The 21,249-nt window shown below is 43.2% G+C and overlaps 1 protein-coding gene across 1 annotated transcript in view; it reads left to right on the plus strand.

The window, feature by feature from the left end:
- Positions 1 to 21,249, plus strand: part of Antxr1 (ANTXR cell adhesion molecule 1) — a 218,450-nt gene that overhangs the window by 148,811 nt on the left and 48,390 nt on the right. Inside the window, exons 15-17 of the mRNA XM_020177429.2 lie at positions 3,107 to 3,202; positions 4,437 to 4,604; positions 14,145 to 14,225. Of these exons, the coding sequence (XP_020033018.1) occupies positions 3,107 to 3,202; positions 4,437 to 4,604; positions 14,145 to 14,225 (345 nt within the window). The remainder of the gene's footprint in view (positions 1 to 3,106; positions 3,203 to 4,436; positions 4,605 to 14,144; positions 14,226 to 21,249) is intronic.

The raw sequence follows: 21,249 nt of genomic DNA on the forward strand, positions 1-21,249 counted from the left end.
GGCTTTGTGCTTGCTAGCCAGGTGCTCTGCCACTTGAGCCACTCTGACAGCTCTTTTTATGTTGGCTATTTTTGAGATAGGATCTCACTTTATACCCAAGTGGGCCTGGACCGTGAACCTTCTATTTGTGCTTCCCCATGTAGCTGGGGTGACAGGCACACCCCACCACACCCAGCCATTCATTGAAATGAAGTCTGATGAACTCTTTGCCTCAAACCATAATAATCCCAATCTCTGCCTCCTGGGTAGCTAGTATTATAAGCTTTCACCCCTATGCTGGCCTATTTTGACATGCTTTATAATCATAAATCATCACAGTTAGCAGGTACAAGGGGTAAGAAGTAGGAAGCTAGCATTGATTTGATATCATCGAATGACTGAAAAAAGCCAAACACAAAGGAACAAAATTCAGAACCTGCATGAGTTCAAACCCAGCTCTGCTCCTACAAGCTGGGTGACCTGAGCCACCTAATCTCACTACCTCACGTCTCTAAAATGGATTCCCATAAGTAATGCTGCCTTCCTCACTGGGCAGTTCCAAGGTTAAATGTAAGTACTCAGAAGAGGAACTGCCATATGAGTGATAAAGGATGTATAGTCTCAGTGGTGTGGTATCACAAATTCAGTACCTGGCTACTGAGCAGCTACTTGCAGTTAGAAGACACAGGTCAACAGAATCCACTGTGTATTTAAGGGTCATGACCCCATGGTAAAGATCTGTTCAAGAATGGGGATGGCAGGGATAGGGGGAGAGAGAGAGAGACCCCAGTGCCAACTACCAGAATGTGGCAAATCTCCTCATCTGCTATGGTCCCTCTGTCCTTTAAGATATATTAGATTTTAAACTTTTTTTTTTTTTTCAAAAGAAGCCTTCCTATCCTAAGCATAGCAGCAAACTCCAGGAGTCCTATGTACTAACTTGTTACTGTTTTCTTTTGTCACCTCTGGCCCTGACCTCCCTTTTGCTGACTGTTTTCCCTTGCTTCCTACTTGCCTCCTGCATGGGGTGCCCCTTTCCACACAGTGGTGCCCTACATCTGAGGACATCATCCTGAGTGTGACTCACCAGTTCCCAGCAAAAAAAGCCATGCACGCTGAGTGTTTGGTCCTCTTTGGTCATTCTTCTGCTTTGCAGACTCCTGTTCCTGCCTCCTTTCTCTACCCAGGAGAGAAATCATGCCATTTCCTTGTAATCTACCCAGGACTGTACACAGTGGTATTTTTCTCCCCTTGACAGGAATAATTACAACGCCAAGAGGAAAAGCAGTTTTTACCAATTAACCTTCTCTTTCCATCCATCAACTTGTTCCTGTCACTAAGTTGCAGATACTAAATTAGTGCTTTATTTGAATCACCTTATTTAATTTATCTGTAAATTCAACAGACAATTCTTGGACACCTATCTCGTACTAAGTAGTGGCATTCTAAAAGCAGAGATATCTGATGGTCCCTGCTTACAATGGTGCAACTTATAAGTTCTCAGCTTTTCAGCATGGCAAAAGTGATTTGTCTTCAGTAGAAACCTTTCAGTAGAAATACTTCGAATTGAGTTTTGCTCTTTTTCTGGAGTAGTCACATACAGTACCATACTTTCTTCCATTGTGGGCAACAGCAGCTCCAGGTCAGCTACAGGATTGTGAGGGGAAACAACTGATCCCCCACAGTGTGTGTTTGCCATGCTGGGGTGTAGACTGGGTATTAGGTGCCTTCTCATTTTCCAGGGGGTTTATCAGGATGTAACTCCATCATAAATCTGCATAATAATGAACACAACATAATAACAAAAGCTTCTGTGAAACTTACGTTCTAGTGTAGAGAGACTCACACTAAATAAATGTCTAACCATTGTAAGAGCCATAATTAAAAATGAAGCAGATAGGATGAAAAGATTGGATGAATGGCTAGGAACGCCTCTCTGAGGAGTGATCAGAAGGAAATGAGGAAAAGTATTCCTAGACAAGACAGCACCTATGCTCAGACCCAAGACAGCAGTGTGCTGGAGTATTTGGGGAACAGAGGAGAGCAAGCAGAGAGAGAGAGTGTGATGGGACGAGGCTGGGTGAGCACAAACACAGCCCCCACAGGACTTACTCTGCTGCCATGTCGAAGATGGATTGTAGGCCAGCAAGAGGGCAGCAGGGAGGCCAGTAAGGAGGCCACCACCATATCCAGGAGAAAACTCATAGGGGCATGGTCCCGGGGGGACCTGGGGGGTTACAGTTGGAAAAGTAGGAGCAATGGGACTTGCTAGAGAACTGGAATAAGGCACAGAGGGGTAGTTGCAGAAAAGGGGAATTTAAGAGTGGCTCCCAGGCAATGGGGAAGATTACAGGAGCAACAGGTTTGGGTTGGGAAATCAGGATTTCTCTTTGCTTATTGTTGTGATGTTTAGTAGTTCTCAAGAGAAAACATGAATGTCACATCATCAGTTGGCGTTCAGAGGAATCAGGACTGAAGATATAAGTCTGTTTTCTGCAGCTATAATACAATACCAAATATGGGGAAACTTATACAGAAAAGAAACATTTCTTCCAGCTCTGGAGACCTACATTTCTAGAAAAATCCAAGGTCGCAGAGCATGCATCTGGCAAGGGCCTTCATGCTGATCATTCAATGCAGAAGTGGAAGGGCAAGAAAGCATATACAAAAGACAGCAATAGAACAAGAGGGGCCCCAACTCCCTGTTATAACAAGGCTACTTGTGTGAAAATTAATGCACCTGTGAGATAACAACATTAGTTAATTTGTGAGGCACAGCCCTCGCCACCTAATCACCTCTTGTTAGGTTCCACCTCCCAACACCGTGGTATTGGGGATTACACTCCCGACAAAGGAACTCTGGAGAACACATACAAACCACAGAACCCTGTAAAGGAGGGTCCCAGGACTGTGTCACAACCTTACCTGGTAGTACTGTATAAAAATACCCACTTTATAGGTAAGGAAAATATAAGTCAACTGACTTACTCAAGGTCAAGTGAACTTTAGCACTGGGATTTAACCTAGGCAGTGTGAATCTCCAAGCTCTGCTCTTACCCACTTCATTATGGTGGGCATATACACATAGCAAGGTGCTTTGTCTTCATGTGTCACAATGTCTTTATAGGAAGAAGATGATGATGGCCTGCCTAAGAAAAAGTGGCCTACAGTAGATGCCTCTTACTATGGTGGGCGAGGCGTTGGAGGCATTAAAAGGATGGAGGTAAGAGCTTGGCTTCGTGCACACTTAGCTGTGTGCTGACTACCAATGACAAGAGATTTAGAGGAAATGGAGACAGCTCCTACTTGAGGTCTAGTGGGGATGCAGATTGTAAGACAGAAAAGGTATAGCCTTTTAACTGTGCACCCTGATCTTTCCCACTGTGGTCACAGCAGGCTGTTCATCTGCTCAGATCCCCTCAGTGGTTCCCTTTCTCACTGGAACAAAACCCAGAGTTCTTACCTGCCTTTATGCATGCAGTCCCACTATCTGGACAGCTCCTTCCCTAAATATCCAAACACATAGCTTGTGGGGAGTGGAGTAGGAGAAACCTATGAGGATATTAGCACAATTGTACTCAATGTTCTGAAGGCTGAGTTCAGCACAGCCCTAGCCACAAAATAAGGCTACAGCAAGATGCAGAGCAGCTGCTTTTCCTAAGATGTTTATGTCAAATAATCTGTAGGCTATTTGGCACAGCCCCAGCCACAGAAGAGAGCAAGAAGGCGAGATGGAGCTCAGCTGCTTTTCCTAAGTTGTTTACATTCAGAGAAGCAGGAATACAGGATCCTTTTGTTACAAGGACTGAGACTTTAAGAAAGTTAAAGAGAGAACATGGGACAGTACAAGTCTGGAAGCAAAGACTTTAAGAGAGATTATGCTAAAGAAAAGCTAAGGGACAGTACAAGTCTAAGGAAAGAGACTTTATAGAACAGAAAAGAAGCCTTTAGAAGTGAGGTTTTAAAGAGTAGAAAAGAAGCAAGGATTTAAAGAAAGACTTTAGAAGCAAGGTTTTAAAGAACTGTAAAGGAGTAAGGCCTTAAAGAATACAGATAGAGAAAAGAAGCAAAGTAAATGAAGAGAATAATAGAGAAAAGGAGCAATGAGGCTGCTGTACCTCTCCCTCCGAGCGCCCAGAACACCTGGCCCCAACTTTCTGTCTGTCTGTCTATCCTGTGTGCTTTCTGCATCTCATGTCACCTCCAGTTAGGCCCAGTTAGGTTCAGTAGTAACAAGGGAGCAAGAGAAAGCTTGCTTCAATAGCTGGCACTTGGTACTCCTTCTGCCCCCCTTTCCCTTTTCCCACAGCCCCCTCTTCCCTGGCCCTCAATATCCAAAGCACTGGAGGATTGAGTAGTACGTGCATTGCCCATCACACAGGTATTTGTCATTCCTACTCTCAGGAGTAGCCTATTTTATGTTGTCACTCCGTCTCATTGTATTTTATTTATTTTAGGTCCGTTGGGGAGAAAAGGGCTCCACAGAAGAAGGTGCTAAGTTGGAAAAGGCAAAGAATGCAAGAGTCAAGATGCCTGAGCAAGAGTTCGAATTCCCTGAGCCTCGAAATCTCAACAACAATATGCGCCGGCCCTCTTCCCCCCGGAAGTGGTACTCTCCAATTAAGGTGAGTCTCTCTTCACTCAGAGTATCCATTGAGGACCCCTTCTGCCTGGTTGTGAATGAATCTCCTTTGTTCTCCAGCATTTCTCTTCCCCACTCAGCTCCAGACCCTAAAATACCCTGGCTTCTTGGGAAGTTTAAGCTGGAGAGGTAGTTAATGCTCTCTGTGCCCTCTCTTCTTTGCTCTTGAGTACAAATGGCTTTGAATTCATGTGGTTGGATCCATACCCTTCTCTTCAGCCTTACACTGCATCTGTACTATGTCAACTGTCAGACAGCCTTGGAAACTCACAACAGAAAAGACTGAAGACACAATCTATCCCCACTCCCTCATTTCATACAGGAGAAAACTGAGATAGGAAAGGCCTTGCTCTGCTAACATGTGGAACCCAAGGCCCTAACTCAGGGCCACAGCCCCCAGTTCCATACTACAAACAGCATGGAGTCCACTCCAAAGCCTCAAGTGAAAGACTCAATGTGGGATCCAGTACCCATCCCCTCCCAGACACACACACACACACACACACACACACATACACACACACAAAACCTTGTCCCCTGTTCCAATAGCAGTAAAAATCATTTTTATCATTCACTGAGTTATTTGCAAATTTTATAACAGCCCTTCTACAAAATCAAAAGAAATACCATTTACTTTGGAGTTGAATAAAACTTTATTGATAGTCATCTTTTCTCAGCTGACCCAGCTCAGGCTCACACAGTTTGCCATGTTTAGAGCAGTGAGATTCTTTTTTTAAAATAAGCCTCCCTAGGGCAATGGATTGGACTCTGGGAAGATGCAGGGAGGTGAAACTTGCTGGAGGAACAGCTGTGTGCTCCTAATTCTTTTCTAATAGAGAGTGTGCAGTGGCGTGCACACATGTGCAGACAGGAAGGAGCCAAGGAGATTCTCAGATGAAGAAAGAAGATTTCCTATTATGTCATTCTCAGGAATCTGTACCTTGTGACTAACACATCTTCTGTTGCAGCTAAGTTTTCACTTCTGTGATCTTGGACACTGAAAGCTCATTAATTCTACTTGAAGAATCCAGTTTCTGCTTGAGAGTGTGTTATTCCCTATTAACTGGTAGGTTAGAACTAAGTTTTATAAATAAAATACAAATACACTTAGAAATCTAAAAACGCTCCCAACACCCACTTGGAATCAGTATCAACTCAGTGGGTTTTGTCATGCACCTAGTATGTGCCAGGCCATGCCATCTCCCAAATAAACAGAGGTGCTCAAACCTGAGTATCAGAATCACCTGAAAGTGCTTTCAAATGAAGATTCCCAGGCCTAGGTGCTCAGAGTTGCACAAAGGACCTCCAAAAGTACACTGGCCCTCACAATTTGTCTCAGCAAATGAAACTCCTTTTACTGCCCAATACCTCCCTTTTTTGATTTCACATCCAAACTCTCTCATTCTCCTCTATTGACCTAGTGATCCCTTCCTTCCCAGCCCCAGTCTTCAGCCTCCTCCTTAGTCACTGTGAACCACTGATTCTCCAAAGTGTGGACCCCAGGTCAGCACCATTAGCATCACTCAGTAACTTACTAAAAATGCATAATTTCTGTAAGATCAGCCAAATCAGAAACTCCAGTTGTGGGGCCCAGTCATGTGGGTTTTTAATATGCCCAGTGGAAAAGCCATGGAAGGTTCCAGCCAGCATTTGGAGGACAGGCACTGCAATACCTGGGTTATTAAAATAAGCAGAGGCTGTGACCATCCCTTGGTGACTTCTCAGAAAGCTCAGCAAGGAGACCCACATTAGAGTCACATTGGGGACATTTTTCACCCCCAACCCAACTGCTGGATTAATGTTAAGTGATTGGGAATCTGAGTGTCATGGAGTCACCTGAAGGACCAGATGGGAAAGGCTTATGATGCTGGTGGACTTGCTGTTCACCTTGGCAGGATTCCCTGGTTAGGACATGAAAAAGTAAGCCTGGTGGAGCAGCTGATGCCAATGCTTACTCACACTTTCTGCTAGGTAGGAGACGCATAAATAGCCATTGGTGCCATTACTCATGTTCACGAGCCTTTTCCCACTAGATTTCACCCCCTGAAGGCACCAATTATGCTTTGAAGCCCCAATCAACAGCATTGTGCCTGGCACAGAGGAGGGACTCCACCAACTCTTGTTGAAGAATTCAGGCACAGGATGTAATTATGAAACCATTCTCAGACCACCATGTCAATCAGACACAGCTCACAGTGGTACACCCTGTCCAGAAAGGTGACATTTTTCTTGCCATCTCTAAGGAAAAGGCAGAAAAAGTTCATTTGATGTGTATCAGGACTGGGTGCCTGAGGAAGGGCAGGAAAAAGAACAGAAACACGGAAAAGAATTTGTATTCTTTCTGTAGATGAAAGCATACTGGCCACAACTTCAGTTCCCACAGTGTGTAACAAGGACCATGCTCTGTGCTGAGCCTTATTCTAGTTGCAATGTCTGTGGACATTTGTTAGGTCCTGGACAAAACATTGAGCCTTATGTGGCACCATAAACTCTACTTTCCCTTCTGGAACCTTCTCACAGTGTTCATCACAGTCCTGTGTAGAAGGAGAAGGCACACTCCAAAGAGTTGAGCTAAGCAAGGGTGGACAAGGTCAAGGGTCCCCACAGAGGTGGTAGGACCCCCAAAGATTAGCCTTAGGGAGAGCCATTACACCCCTAGACCTGCAGGGCAAGGAGAAAATGGCGTCTCTGAAGACCAGCAAGAGCCACAGTCCTCGAGAAGAGAGTACCCATCGGGAGCTGTTGCCATGGGGCAGTAGTTTGCAATCTAAATCTGTGGGTTTTATACAACCCACAAGCAAAGCATGGCTTTTACATTTTAAATGGTTATGTTTTAAATGATTATATAAGTACTGATGCACCCTCCATTTTGCCCCTTGATCTGCAAAGCCTACAATCTTTACTCTCTGGCTTCTTCCAGGAAATGTTAGTAGGTACCTACCCTGTAGGAATACAGCTGCTGCTGAAGACAGAAGGAACAAGCACCCATCTCGCCCTCACCTTGTCTCTCATCTCCTTCTGGTTGCACCTACTGGCCAAAGGGGAGCCAGCTAGGGTAGAAGCAGCTGCCAAGGCCTGGAGCAGGGAGGCAAAGAAATGCATGCAGTGCTCAGTGGACGGGGACAGTCAGCTCATGCAGAATGACCCTTGCATACTGTGCCCACCTTCCATACCCATTAGAACTGTGGAGAGCACCTCCACCTAGCACAGAACTTCCAGCAAAGCAGGTGTGATGGCGAACAGCTAGAATCCCAGCATTCAGGAGAAAGAGTCAGGAGGATCAAAAAGTGTTAGTTCAGCCAGGGCTACTATGTAGAAAGATCCTATACATAAAAAAAAGAAAAAGAAAGAAAAAGAAAGGGGGGGAGCAAGAGAGAGGAGGGGGAGAGAGAGAAGAAAGAAAAGAAAGAAAGAGAAAAGGGAGGGAGAAAGGAAGGAAGGAAGAGAGAGAAAAGAAAGAAAGAAAGAGAGAGAAAAAAAGAGAAAGAAGTGTGGCTCAAGTGGTAGGATGCCTGCCTAGCAAGCATAAGGCCTTGAGTTCAAACCCCAGTACCACCAAAAAATAAAGGAAAGAAAGAAAAGAAAGATGGCAAAAACTTTTAACAGTGCCTGAGAAGACGCCTAGCTCCCAGCAAAAGTGGTCAGAAGCATACACATATTTAAATGGACTGCATTTGACCTACTTTTTTCACACATTCCATGAAATAGACTTGAGAGTCAGGTGAGCTCAGTTGCTAAGCAAGGCCAGTGAGAACTTAGGGAGAAAGGCCACAATGGGTTCTTCTCTCCCACCGTTTCCCAGTCTAATGTGAGGCACTGACCACACCAACCACACATCCCTGTCCTCATTCCAGGCTCATCATCAAGACATTTCTCCCCTGATATTTAGCCTGCATTTTCCTTTACTTGGTTTTCACCCCCAGATTTACAGTACCCCATGCTTCTCATTAAACTGGAACTGACCATTGCAGACAAGTTAAGTCATACCCAAATATATGGCCACCAGCTAGATTAAAACCAGAACCAATTGCAGGTTTGTTGGAAGGCTTTCAGCCTTTACAGAAATCATTTTTCTCATTCTCCAGTAGCTCCTCCACGTGACTGAAAGTGACAGAAATGACAGCTGAAGGACAAAAGCCAGACACTGTCTAGCCAGGCAAGCCGGCCTTTCTCTACAAAAGAGGCAGACTATGGGGGTCAGGTTTAGCCTGTCCCACTTGCAAGGCCGGGGAGCCTAGTGGTCTTATGTTTATTTCTTGTAGGGCCCACCTGTCATCCTTGACCTTAAACACCTTGACCTTGTAGTCAAGCAGTACTCAGTTATGACACTGTACTGGATGAAACTGCACGTAGCCAAGCAAGACATACCTGAGCATAAAGTGTTGTCAGAAGTGCTGTTGCGGCTAAACAGATTCCGTCTCTCTCTGGCTACATTTTTAGAGTGGTCCCAAACTTTTCTTAAAGAAATGCCAAAAGAAAAATTAAATAATTACCCTGTGTGTGTATGAGTCAGGAAAGCTTCCAACCTCATCCATTAACTTAAATTCATTCATTAATTTCATTTGAAGGGAAGCCTGGGACCTACTGCCATGTATTTCAAGGTATAGAAGTTCAGTTGTCAATCCATAATGGCCCTATACATTGAAGTACCCTAAAAAAAAATCTCAACTTCTGATTCCCATCCAAATAGCTAAGGCAGACAAACCAGAAAAGAAGACACAGCTGCTTTCTGGCAAAAAGAAACAAAAAAGGGAACCCAGCCACAAACACCCATGCATGAGGGCGCCTTAAATGATGGCCCTGATAACATTCTCAGTCTTACTGTGTAGAAAGAACCAAAAGTCATTTCCATAGAACTTCGAGTTTGTCTGTCTTTATGAAGTGGAATTATTGTCTAAGGTTAAATGAGGTACAGTTTAGGGACCCAGAAGTGGTAAATTCCTCACTTTATAGTCTAATTGTATCAACTCCATATGGAAGAAAGCTATTTTTAAATATCAGCTAATATACTCTGCAGAGGGTTCCAAGGTTTGTGCTGAAATCTTTTGACATAGCTACACAGAGCAGTTTAGCATTTCTTCTGGGGGGTGAGGACCAGTGTCTTCAGTACATCCTGTGAGAGGCCTATGTCTGATGGATGTCCAAATCTTAGATAAAGTGTTGCCCTTGATAGTGGACCAGGAACACAAATCCCCTGAGGTACTTTTGGCCTCAAAGGGATGTTCTGAAAAAGGCCATTCTCTACTGTCTTTAAATAACAGACTTCAGAAAATCTAGACTCCTTGGGGCCTTTGTCATGGTCTTCTCTTTGACTATACAGTTATTTTTTTATCCTCTTAGTTGCAACCATCCTATCCAATTCTTGCATTAGAAGCTCAGCTGACATAGGAATAGGTTGCATAAAGGTGTAGGTTGCATAAATTACCCAGATTGTTTTGTGGGTCACAGATTAGGGGCTTTGGATTCATTATTGGGACAGTCAGAACTCATAATGCTGAGGATACAGTGGAACTAGCTTCCCTGACTGGAATATCCAATGACAATAGCTCACTATGTGTAGCATACACCCCAGATCAGGCTGAGTTCCAAGTGTTTACACATTGTTTATTTCTCACAACAACCCTCAAAAGTAGAAACTGTTACTCCTCCCTTTAAGAAATGGAAAAACCGAGACACAAAAAGGGTAAGTAACTTGCCCAAACTCACTCTACTAGTAAGATGGTTGGTGCAGAAACCATTTGAGCTAGTGATGGAATCCAATGTAGAGAGAGGACCAGGAGCCTGGAGGTAAAAGACCAATAAGGAAACCCTTCACAGAATGAGTCACAGGTGATGAGGGCCTGGGTCAAGGCAGTAACCATGAAGGTGGTGAGACAGGACTAGACAGGATGAGGAGACAGGAGAGCTGCTGTAGAGAGACAGACCAACCCCAAGACATGGTTGGTATTGGACATGAGGTGTCAGAGAGGAAGTTAGATTAATTCTCTGGTATCCAGCTTATCTGTTCATGAACCAAGGCAAAGTATGCAAAAAAGGGGAGCAGGTTTGGGGAGAAAAGAGTTCATTCAATTTATGATGTTTGGTTTTTGATCCTATGATACATGGACATTACAATTAAGATTTGGGGGCTGGCAGAGTGGCTCCAGTGGTAGAGTGCCTGTCTAGCAAGCAGTAGGCCCTGAGTTCAAACCCCAGTACCACCAAAAGAAAAAAAAGAAGGTCTAGTAGTGTACTCAATCCGGGCCTTGAGAGAGAGAAACAATGGATAGAATGAGTGAGTCACAAGACTAGGCCAGGACACTCAGCCCGAGGGACTAGCACAGAAGGAGTGACCAAAGGGACCATAACTAAGTCAAGCATAGGCAGGGGAAGGGGAGCCAAAGAAGCTGATGGGACTAACCAGAGAAAGAGGGGGAACAGGCCAAAGTTGGTACCCAGGCCAAGGGAGGGCGTCCAGAAGGGAGAGCCCGACACAACAGATCCCTTAGAAGGATAGAGTAAAGCTTTTAGCAATCAGGATGCGTGGATGGGCTTAGCGAGAGCAGTCTGGGTGGAGTGGTAGGGAAGGAGCCCAACTAGGACACCCTGAAGAGGAGTAAAATTGCAGTTGGGGAAAGGGATTGAAAGAACACCGAATGGAAGGCGGGCAGCTACATGCTTCCTAAGTTCTATTTGTTGGATTGGTACACTGCATTCCATTCTTTTCAATCTTTTACAGAGTTTCTAGAATGATCATTTTAGTGACTTTACTATGATTGCAGATAACATGTACTGAATATTTTCTCTGAGCCAAGTACCTAACTTCAATATTTAACTTTAAACCTTATGTCTGTAGACAGTATTATTATCTCCATTTTAAAGATGAGACAAGTAAGGAGTTGTAACAGCTTTTCCAAGCAGCAGGTGAGGGAAGACACCTCCAGAGCCTGGCCTTCTGACTTCAGTACTCTTGTGCTGAAGCTCTGCACTGAAATCTGCCACAAAGGACCATAATTTCCTCCCCTTTCTCATGGGACCATACATCAAGGTGGTTTCTGCTCTTTTGCTATGCATGCAACTCTGAATTTCCTGCTGAGCTAATTAATACTCTTGTTCAAGAGCAAAAGTTTCTTCTTTCAGCCTCATCCTCCCGCTCTTCATTTGTGAAGGAGTTGAGTGATTAGCATACAGACAGGACGCTGTGGGTGGGCTAATTTACAAAGCCAAATGCTGGGAGTCCATCCCTCCCCACTCCAAAAGAAGGGAGAGAAAAAGAAGGCATTCATCCAGGAAATCCACCTGGTGGTATCCTGAACTATAAATGCTTATCCCAAAGAACCTCAGAGGAAAACATTCAGCTGATAATTGAAATTGTTTAATGTAGAAATCTATGCTGAACACAGCAGTGGTTCTACCCAGCACTCTAAAGTCATTTCAAAATAGTTTCAAAGGCTTTTGTAAATTTGTTGCTGAAGCAGATGAGAAACACTATACTTGGCAAGATAAAGTTTAACCCACTGGAGCTCAAACAACAGTTGACAAAAGTTCAAGAGTGCAACTTTTTTAGATGTGCATACACCCCACCAGAGAATAATTCCAGAGTATGAAGTCTTTGAGATGATTCTTAATACTGCAACTATGGCTGCTTTGTGTTGAGGGTCTTGAATTTTCTAGATGTCCCCCAGCCTTCCCAGCACTATCATCCAGATCAGCATTTTCAAACATTCTAACACCCCCACATGTACTACATTTTATATTTTGACCCAACACACACACACACACACACTCACACACACTCACACACACTCATACATACACAACTGAAACAAAATTTTCATAAAATAGTGCTTATCCTCACCATGTGCAATTAACCATTTTCTGTTCTGCTGTGTCTCTTAAAAATTCTAGTCCTAGCACACAAAATTGATCTCATCAGTAATCAAAAGGTGGCAACCCACAGTATAGAAACCGTTTTCTAAAGGTTCTCCATTAACACTGTCCAGCCAGATCTTCATGAGGTAGGATCTTCAGTTGTTGTAACAGAAAATATCTGAGCTTTAGAATTACACAGCCAGAGGTTCTACGCGCCACTCCCCAATTGACAAGCTCTGTGCCATTGGACAAGATCCTCAATCACTTCCCTGTCCATTTCCCCCTGCCACTCTTTGGCATTGTTGAGAGAATTAAATGAGAGGACACAATGGAAAAGCAGCTAGCACATAGGAGCATTGTCACCCAACAATTATGTATTGAGTGCCAGGTGCTGCTCTGAGGGGGGCATTCAGCAACAAACACAACTAACCACACCTCTTTCATGGATCTGGCATTCCACCGAATAGAGACAAACAGTAAGCAAATAAGAACCAAATATCTTAGGGAGAAAGAAGGGCTATATTGGTTTCCTACTGCTGCTATAAGAAATTCTACACTTAGAGGCTTAACACAATGCAAATTTTTTATCTTATAATTCTGAAGTTCAGAAGCTAAGACAGATCTCGTTAGGCTAAAATCTAGGTGATGGGAAGGTTGTGCTCCTTCTAGAGGCTCCAGAAGAGAATTCATTTCCACATCCAGAGTCTGGAAGCTGTCCACGTTCATTGGATTGTTGCCCCTTCCATCTCTAAAGCCAGGATCAGTGGGTTGAGTCTTAGTCTCACTGAATCACCCAGGCTCTGCTTCTGTTAGCACATTTCTGACCCCTCACCTCCTGCCTTTCTCTGTAAAGTCCCCCTGTGGTTAGATTAGGACCACCTGGGTGGTCCATCTCAAGAATCTTCAACTTAATCACATCTACAAAGTCCTTTTTGCCCCATGAGGTAACATATTCACAGGTTCCAGAAAGTAGGAGTCATTTTTAGAGGTGCATGTTATCATAAACTGTGATAACCTTGATGCTAACATAGTCGCTCTTCTGAGTTTCAACCAATTACATTCAGCCCCAAAGGGATAACGATTTGGAGGAATCTGTGATGTTCAGTCATTTATCTCTGGAAGCTGGGGCTCCTGAGGAAGTTGTAGCTGGTAAGTGAGCCTGGCAAATAGCCAGGGATCTGCATCCCAGAGACCTTTCACTGGTCTTGCCCTGTCAAGAAAGCAAGGAATTTTCCAGATTTCCTGGACTTGTCATCATTGCCTTCCTTGATGAACGCTGGGCACCAAATAGGAAGAAGAAACTTTAGTGAAAGTTGAAAAGATATTAACTTGTAGTGTGAAGATATCCCCAGAAATGTAGCAAGAACAAAAGCCAAGACCCTAAATGAATCTGTGTGGGCATATTTGGGGGTGGGGGGGGTTACTCAGGTCTCAGGGAGTATCCTTTATAAGCAACAGGGTCCTCTGTGTGTGTGTCTGTGTGGCTTCTGTTACATTCACAAAGCCTGAGTTTTGTGTTAAGAGACTGGAGAGTTTCTAATCCTGCCGCAACCCTGTCGCCAGGTTCACGTGATGGAAGAGGTGTGGAAATTCTGTGAATCTACAGCAGCATGTATGCATCTACCGCTGGCATGGATTCATATGTAGTCATGGTACATTTGTTTTGTTTCAGGGAAAACTCGATGCCTTGTGGGTCCTACTAAGGAAAGGATATGATCGTGTGTCGGTGATGAGGCCACAGCCAGGAGACACGGTAGGACTCATTCATGGTCACACACACACACACACACACACACACACACACATATACTTTTTTTTTCTTTCTCTCTGTCTTGGTAGAGCTCAAATAACTCCAGGATATACAAATCCAGCTGTTGCTTCATGTTGTAACAAATCTGACACTAATTTTTTTTTTAATTTCTCATTGTTACAAGACTTTGGGTTTCAATTTGCTTTTCTGCAAAGGATTGTGAAAGATTTTGTGTTTAACTTCCTAGAACCTGAAACAGTGAATGGGGGAGCAGGCCTGGCTCATACTTCCTGCAGTCCCAGGAGGGAGGCATGCTGGTTGTCAGCCACGCTGGCCAGCGGTGAGGCACAGAATGCCAGCACCACAAGAACAGGATGAGGAAAGAAGGGGCCCCAGAGAACCCCTGCAGTCTTCCAGCAGGTGTTGGGCCCAACTATCTAGGTTCTTAGGCAGAGTTCCTATGCTGGTGAGAGTTTATCCAGGAACTGTCAGGGCTCAACCAGTGTCTCCACCCAAGAGGAGTTATACAGGTGTCACCCACAAAGACCTTGGAAACCATCATTTTGGAAATGAGGAAACAGATAAGAGAAGCTGAATAAGTTGTTCTGCTTCAGAAAGTACCAATGCTGGAAACAACTCAGTTCTCTTGAAATCATACCTTTGCTATTTCTTCTGGTAACAGTAGTTTCACTTCCACAGTTTTTACAGAGCAAGGATTGGGACTAAATTCCCCCTCAACTACCAGCAACCTGCATCTCCCATCCACTCCTTAAGAAATGGGCCCATTTACCCAAAAGCAAAATAAAGGTTTCTCATTTAGAAATCTTCCCAAATCAGGCAGACTTGGGTTTAAATGCCACTTTTTCCTGACTAGAAAGCTTCAGGCAAACCACCTAACCTCTCTGCATTTCATTTGGTAGTACTGGAGTTTGAACTCAGGGCCTTTTGCTTACTAGCCAGGCATTCTACCACTTAAGCCACCCTTGTCAGCCTTTTTTGCATTGGTTATTTTTGAGATAGGATCTCACTTTGTGCCCAGGCTGGCCTGGACCTCAATCCTGCTTATTTATGCTTCTTCACATAGCTGAGGATGGCAGGCATGTACCACCAGCTGTTGGTTGAGATGGGGGTCTCACAAACTGTTCCCCCACCATCTTCCATCCTCCCCCACCCCTGGGCTGGCTTTGAACCAGGATCCTCCTGACTCCCACCTCCCAAGAAGCTAAAATTACAGACTTGAGCCATCACACCCATTCTGCACTTTGTTTTTATAAAGTCAGTGACAATGACTGCTTCATAGTGTGGCCAATGGGAAATGGTAATGTCTGTAAAGCATTTAGCTCACTGTTGAGCATATAATAACTCTCAATCTATGGCAAATATTATTGTGATTATTTACTGTGTGCTTTCTACTGTCTGTGGATGGTTGACATAACAGTTTAAGCCACGTTATAATCAATAACTATCAGATGTACCACATCTTTGCCTCGCTCACTCTGCAGCATGGCATCACTGACAATCACTAGAGTGGAGCCTAGCAGACAGCCCCTATCACCCCACTCCCTCTGTAATTGGTGACAAGGGGTGGTTTGCAGCTGAAAGGATTTGATCTAAAGTTTCATATCTTGTGCAATCTAGAGACCAGCTAGCTATTCTTGCTCCACATTGTGGCAGGAATGACAGGTAAGTGCATTAAGAAGACAAGCCATCTAAATGTAGGGTTGATTTGGCCCCTAATGGCACATGGAATTTATTTTTTATTTTTGTGAAAGCCAGCCAGATCAATTTCTACAGCAAATTTTAAAGTGAAAACTTAGTTTTCACTGAAAACACAATTAACAGAAATGAGCACAGGCCATAAAGTTAGCATTCATGGAGATGTTTGCTCTTATAAATTATGCATCTGGTTTCTGTGGAAAATGAGGCATTTTTTTAGCATTCATGAGACTCATATGACAGATTAACAAAAATAATAATTAGATGCCTAAAGTACAATGTATGATCTATTTCTCTTTTTTCTTTTTTTTTTTTTTTTTTGAGAATCTGAAAAACAGCTCCACTAAAATATGTCAACATTCCATTCTTCATTGATCAGTTTAGCAGAAACACATTCATAAACTGGGTCAACCTAAGAAGTAGGAGGAGTGTTGGAAAAGGAAGGGTACAAAGAAACATCATTTGTAATCACTGTTTAGGGCACAAGGCTGAGTGTACAAATCCAAGAACAATGGAATGAAAACTGATGAAATTTCCTCTAATGAGCCACACCTAAATCGAATCTCTTAAGTTACTAATTCTGAATGAAAGTTTGCACTAGCATTTGAAGATATTCCATATGCTTTTGAGAAACAGTACCACCTTGAACTTTCATTCCCAGTCACACAAAAGAAGAGACTTAAAGTATAGGAAGCCTACCAATTAGGATGCATTTGAACATATTCTCTGTACTATCTCAAATTATGATTGTCCAGTTTAGTTTTAAATGGGATTTTGTTCAAATCCTGCTAAAATTACAAGATGCATGAGAGAAATAGATGCAGAAAATTGTGTCACTGTAGTCACAGCAACTGCCACAGACTCTCTGTACACATGGAGCTACACAAGAACAGTCACAGATTAGGTGGGAGCTAGAATGCAGAGATGCCTTATGCTGGCTGCTCAGGAGAGAATTCCAGGGACAGGAAGTACTACATTAGAGCTTGCTTACTCTGTTTTGTTCTGCAAAGCCCTAGGAGACTCACTACAAGCCTGCATGTCTTGCACAGTGATGACTATAAAAATTCCTCAGCAGTGATTTATGGGACTGACCACATTTTCCATAAACTCCAAATGACTATATCCGGCCATGTGCTCATGAACAAGAGTCACAGGTTCTGCATATTTCCTTTAAAACAAAACAAAAACAAAAATCACCTAATTACAATCTCAGTTCCATTCTGAATTGCTTTCAAACACATGTTAACCTTGCAAAAACCTGGCAATTCTTCTTCCTGGGTTCCTGTCTGCTCCACCATTCTCCCAGCAAACACACCCAGAACTGGAGATGCAGGGAGAACCTACCAACAGAGCCTCTGAGGCTGCCCAGTGGCCTCCAGCCCCCACCGCAGAGCTTGGGAGTGGGGGAAACCTGGGTTCAGAGCCAGCACCCTTCCTGGAATTGGCACTCACCTCCTCAGAGCTGACCAAGCCTCAGGTGAGGGAAAACAGGAATGGAATGACAGCAGGAGAGGTGGCTGCTTCCCACTGCTGTCGCCTGTCGCCATCTGTCTGCCTGGGATGTCTTCACTATCCCCTTGTTCCCTTCCCCACCAGAAAATCCTTGGGCCAACATAAAAGAAAAAGTACCAAAAGAAAAAAAAGTGTTAAATAGCAAACCAGTAATACCTCCGGTCCTAAAATTTTATAAGTTCACTAAGCATATGGTGCCCTTTGCTTAAAGGACACCAGTAAATAGCCACTGCAATACCCTTTCTAAAACACAAGCCAATGTGCCCTTCTTGGCTTCAGACTTGAAAAAGGAAAAAAAAAAGGGGGGGGTAGGAAAAGCCCAAAATCCTTAGCTTGTCTTAGACAGGTCTATCTTTCTATTTCACCTGTTACTCATCCCAGGCTCCCTTGTCAACTTTAAAGAGCCTGCAATCACATGGAGTTAATTGCACACCAAGTCCGGAACATGCCGGGCACTTTTGTGTCTCTGCACCTTTGCATATTCTAGTTCTCTACTCCAAATGCCTTTCCCATCCACTCTCTCTACCAAATGAACCTCTCTTAGCATGGCAATATTATTCATCTTCTCCATGGTGTCCCTGTAACACTTGCTGGCAGTGCAAAGCTGAACACATTAAACAAATACTAAGCGAGAAAGTGTCCCATGAACACTTTCCAGGATGGTCCCCAAGGTTTCCTACACACCTGAGCCACTCTTTGAGTTCAGAAAATTTGCTCAACTTTCAAGAACAAGTGGTTGAAGGACTTTAGGATGTTTGAGCAGAGAAAGAAAATTTAAAGAGACTGTGAGAGCTTTTTCACTTGGTCATTTCTTAGCTATCAACATGATGACCAGAATAATGCATCCCATTTTTCAACCTGTTTTTTGTATTATCATTTCACCATAGTCAAGGAGTAAGCTTTCCATGCCACTACATATCCAGGATCAATACCATTTTAAGGGAGGACTGTGTCATATCTCATTGCATATGTTTTCTTCTGAGATATTTTATTTCCAAGTGATTATTATTATAAATAAAGCTACAATCAGTATCCTTGTTGGCAAATAATTGTATACCTTCACAAATGTTTCTGAAAATGAAGACACTTTCTATCAGATCACATGATATGCAAAATACTGAAGATTGCATACATACTGCCAAATTGACCTCCTGAAAGAATATATGAATTAACCTTCACATCAGCATCTACAGGAAGCTCATCTTCCCAGACACTCACCACCATTATGAAGCTTAGCTATTTGATTCAGGCATGGTGTCACACCCCTGTAATCCCAGTTACTCAGGAGGCAGAGACAGAATTACAGTTCAAGGCCAGCCCATGAGACCCTATCTGAAAAACAAACTAAAAGCCAAAGGACTAGGTCATTGCTCAAATTGTAGAGCACTTACCTAACAAACAGAAGACACTGAGTTCAACTCCCAGTAAACTTACCCATTTGATAGGTGCTCAGTTAATTTTCACTTGTTATTGTTAGTGAAGAAAACAATTTTTCAAATGTTTACTTTCTTTTTTTCAATTGCCTGTAATGTTCTTAGTTCATTTTTCTATTGGATATTTTAGAGTTCGTTTTGTATACTTATTTTGTTGATTCTGTATACTTATTTTGTTGATTCATCTACATTCACTCATTAATCAAATGTTTTTAGAGTCTACCATATGTCAGACCCTATACATTAAGTGCATGGTGCTTTTTCCTGAAACTTAAAGCCTAATACTATATAAATAGGAGAGAGAAAGCAAATATTTTTCTTAGTTTGTCATTCATCTTTTAATTTTTAATAATATATTAAAGTTATCTTTAAGTTTATAGGTAATAGAGTTATTATGTGGTATAAAGTAATTTCATCAAATGTACAAATATTTTACAATTTCTGCTTTTGGTGTCAAACTTGGAGTCGTTTGCACCCCAAGAAAAAACAAATTTTCACAAAAATTTTCTTCTACTCTTCTCCCTCAGTGTTTTTGGTGATGACATGTGTTGTCTCTTTTTCTGTGTCTTCATGGGTATTTTAGTGTAACTTTGGAGAAGGAGCCTTTGGAGACTATATACTGTGCATAATATTAAACTAGAAACTCCAACAGAACAATTTTTCATCAGATGGAACAGTAGTCTGTGTTTGAAGTGCAGGTGTGACTTGAATTTACTCTGAGCCATCTCAGCAGATAGAACTCCTGCTCCAAGAAAGGACCTTCATCTTCAGGAATGGAAGGATGGGAGTTTTAACAACTGAATGAACTGCACCAGTGGCCAGTGCCCCAGTAGCTAACTTTACCATGCAGAGATGAGACAACCTCACCCACAAGGCCAGGGTACAATACTCGGTTCCTGTGGCACATCAGTGGTTCTCAGGAAGGAGCATCAGAATCACCGGTTGTTTATTAAAGTACAGATTGCTGGGTCCCACCCTCAGAGTTTCTGATTCAGTAGTTCAAGCTGGGGTCTGAGAATTAGCATTTCGAGCCAGGCTCCCAGGTGATGCTGCTGGTCGAGGGAACCACATTAGGAAGGAGTGAGATAAAGTGAACTAGATGACCTTCAAGGTCCTCTCAGCCTGAGTGCTTGGAATTCTAAATCAACATTTCTCTATCAAGTTACTACTCTCCTGTGTTTCTCCAGAGAACACCTATTTACAAAAGCAGGGAATGACTAATCTGACTTCAATCTAAATGGTAAGCCCCAATCAGTTGCAGAGAAATCCTTCCCAATGCAGACAGTCCTGGTCTTTCTGGATTACTGATTTCAAGCACAGTTGGCAAGCGAATGCAGAGGTCAGAGTTCATGGAATCTAATGGTTTCCAGCCTGACTTTAAAGCACTGATGTCCAGTTCCTACGCCAAAGATTCTATTTAATTGTCTGGGATGAGGTCTGGGCATTGGGATTTTAAAAGCGCCTCAGGTGACCAAGAATGAGTGAGCTGGTCTAAGTCCCTATTTTTCATACAGGCAGCACCTTCCCTTTTCTTTAAAGGCAAGTCTCCACATTCTTTCAGAAACTCTAGGAGCCTCATAGGCATCAGACAGGTACAATCACAATCTTCATGTGCTTTCAAGAATCCCTTTCCTCCCAGGAAGATGGTTATCCTAGATCTGGCTGCTGTTGTTGTTAATGTTTTGATAAAGAGGATGAAGAGAAAATATAACTCTCCCTCATGTCCTTTCTGGATGGAATTCCATCAGTCTATCAGCACCAGCCCTCATCAATCTATTTGTCCCAACATAATCTCCACCCCCTGCACATGCTCCTAGATGACCCGCTAAGGCTGGACCTCTTTTTTTTGTTTTCAGCTACTTGGTTGCTCTCAGATCAAGCATCAAAAGACCGGTACATTCCAATACTATCTGCACACCAAATTCCAAGGCTTGTTTTGCAAGGCTGGGCCTCCTCGCAATCAGAAGAGACCCGAGGAAACACACACACACACGTAAATACACATAAACAACGTTTGAAAGTCATCTGAAGCACCACCCCAGAGGTTGAGAAATCCTTTCCAGGAGCTCCAGCCCCAGGGCTGCCTTCTGCACAGCTGTTCCTAATAAGGGAGTGAGGGCACTGTATCCCTGTGCTGTTGCAAGGACCAGAACAGCCTGGGCAGATTACCTCCCAGGGGAGCATCTTCTGCCAGGTCCTTCTAAAGCACGTGAGTTTCCTGTCACATAAGCCTACATCAGGGAAAGTGTCTTCGCTCTTTCCCTCTTCTTCCCTCTCCCTCCATCATGTGCCCTGTACCCCTCTTTCTTCTTTTTCTTCATTTCTTTTTCTTCATTGATAATTTCTTTTTTTTTATTTTTATTTTA

Source organism: Castor canadensis, chromosome 12 (genome assembly GCF_047511655.1).
Source record: "Castor canadensis chromosome 12, mCasCan1.hap1v2, whole genome shotgun sequence".
Classification (NCBI taxonomy): domain Eukaryota; kingdom Metazoa; phylum Chordata; class Mammalia; order Rodentia; family Castoridae; genus Castor; species Castor canadensis.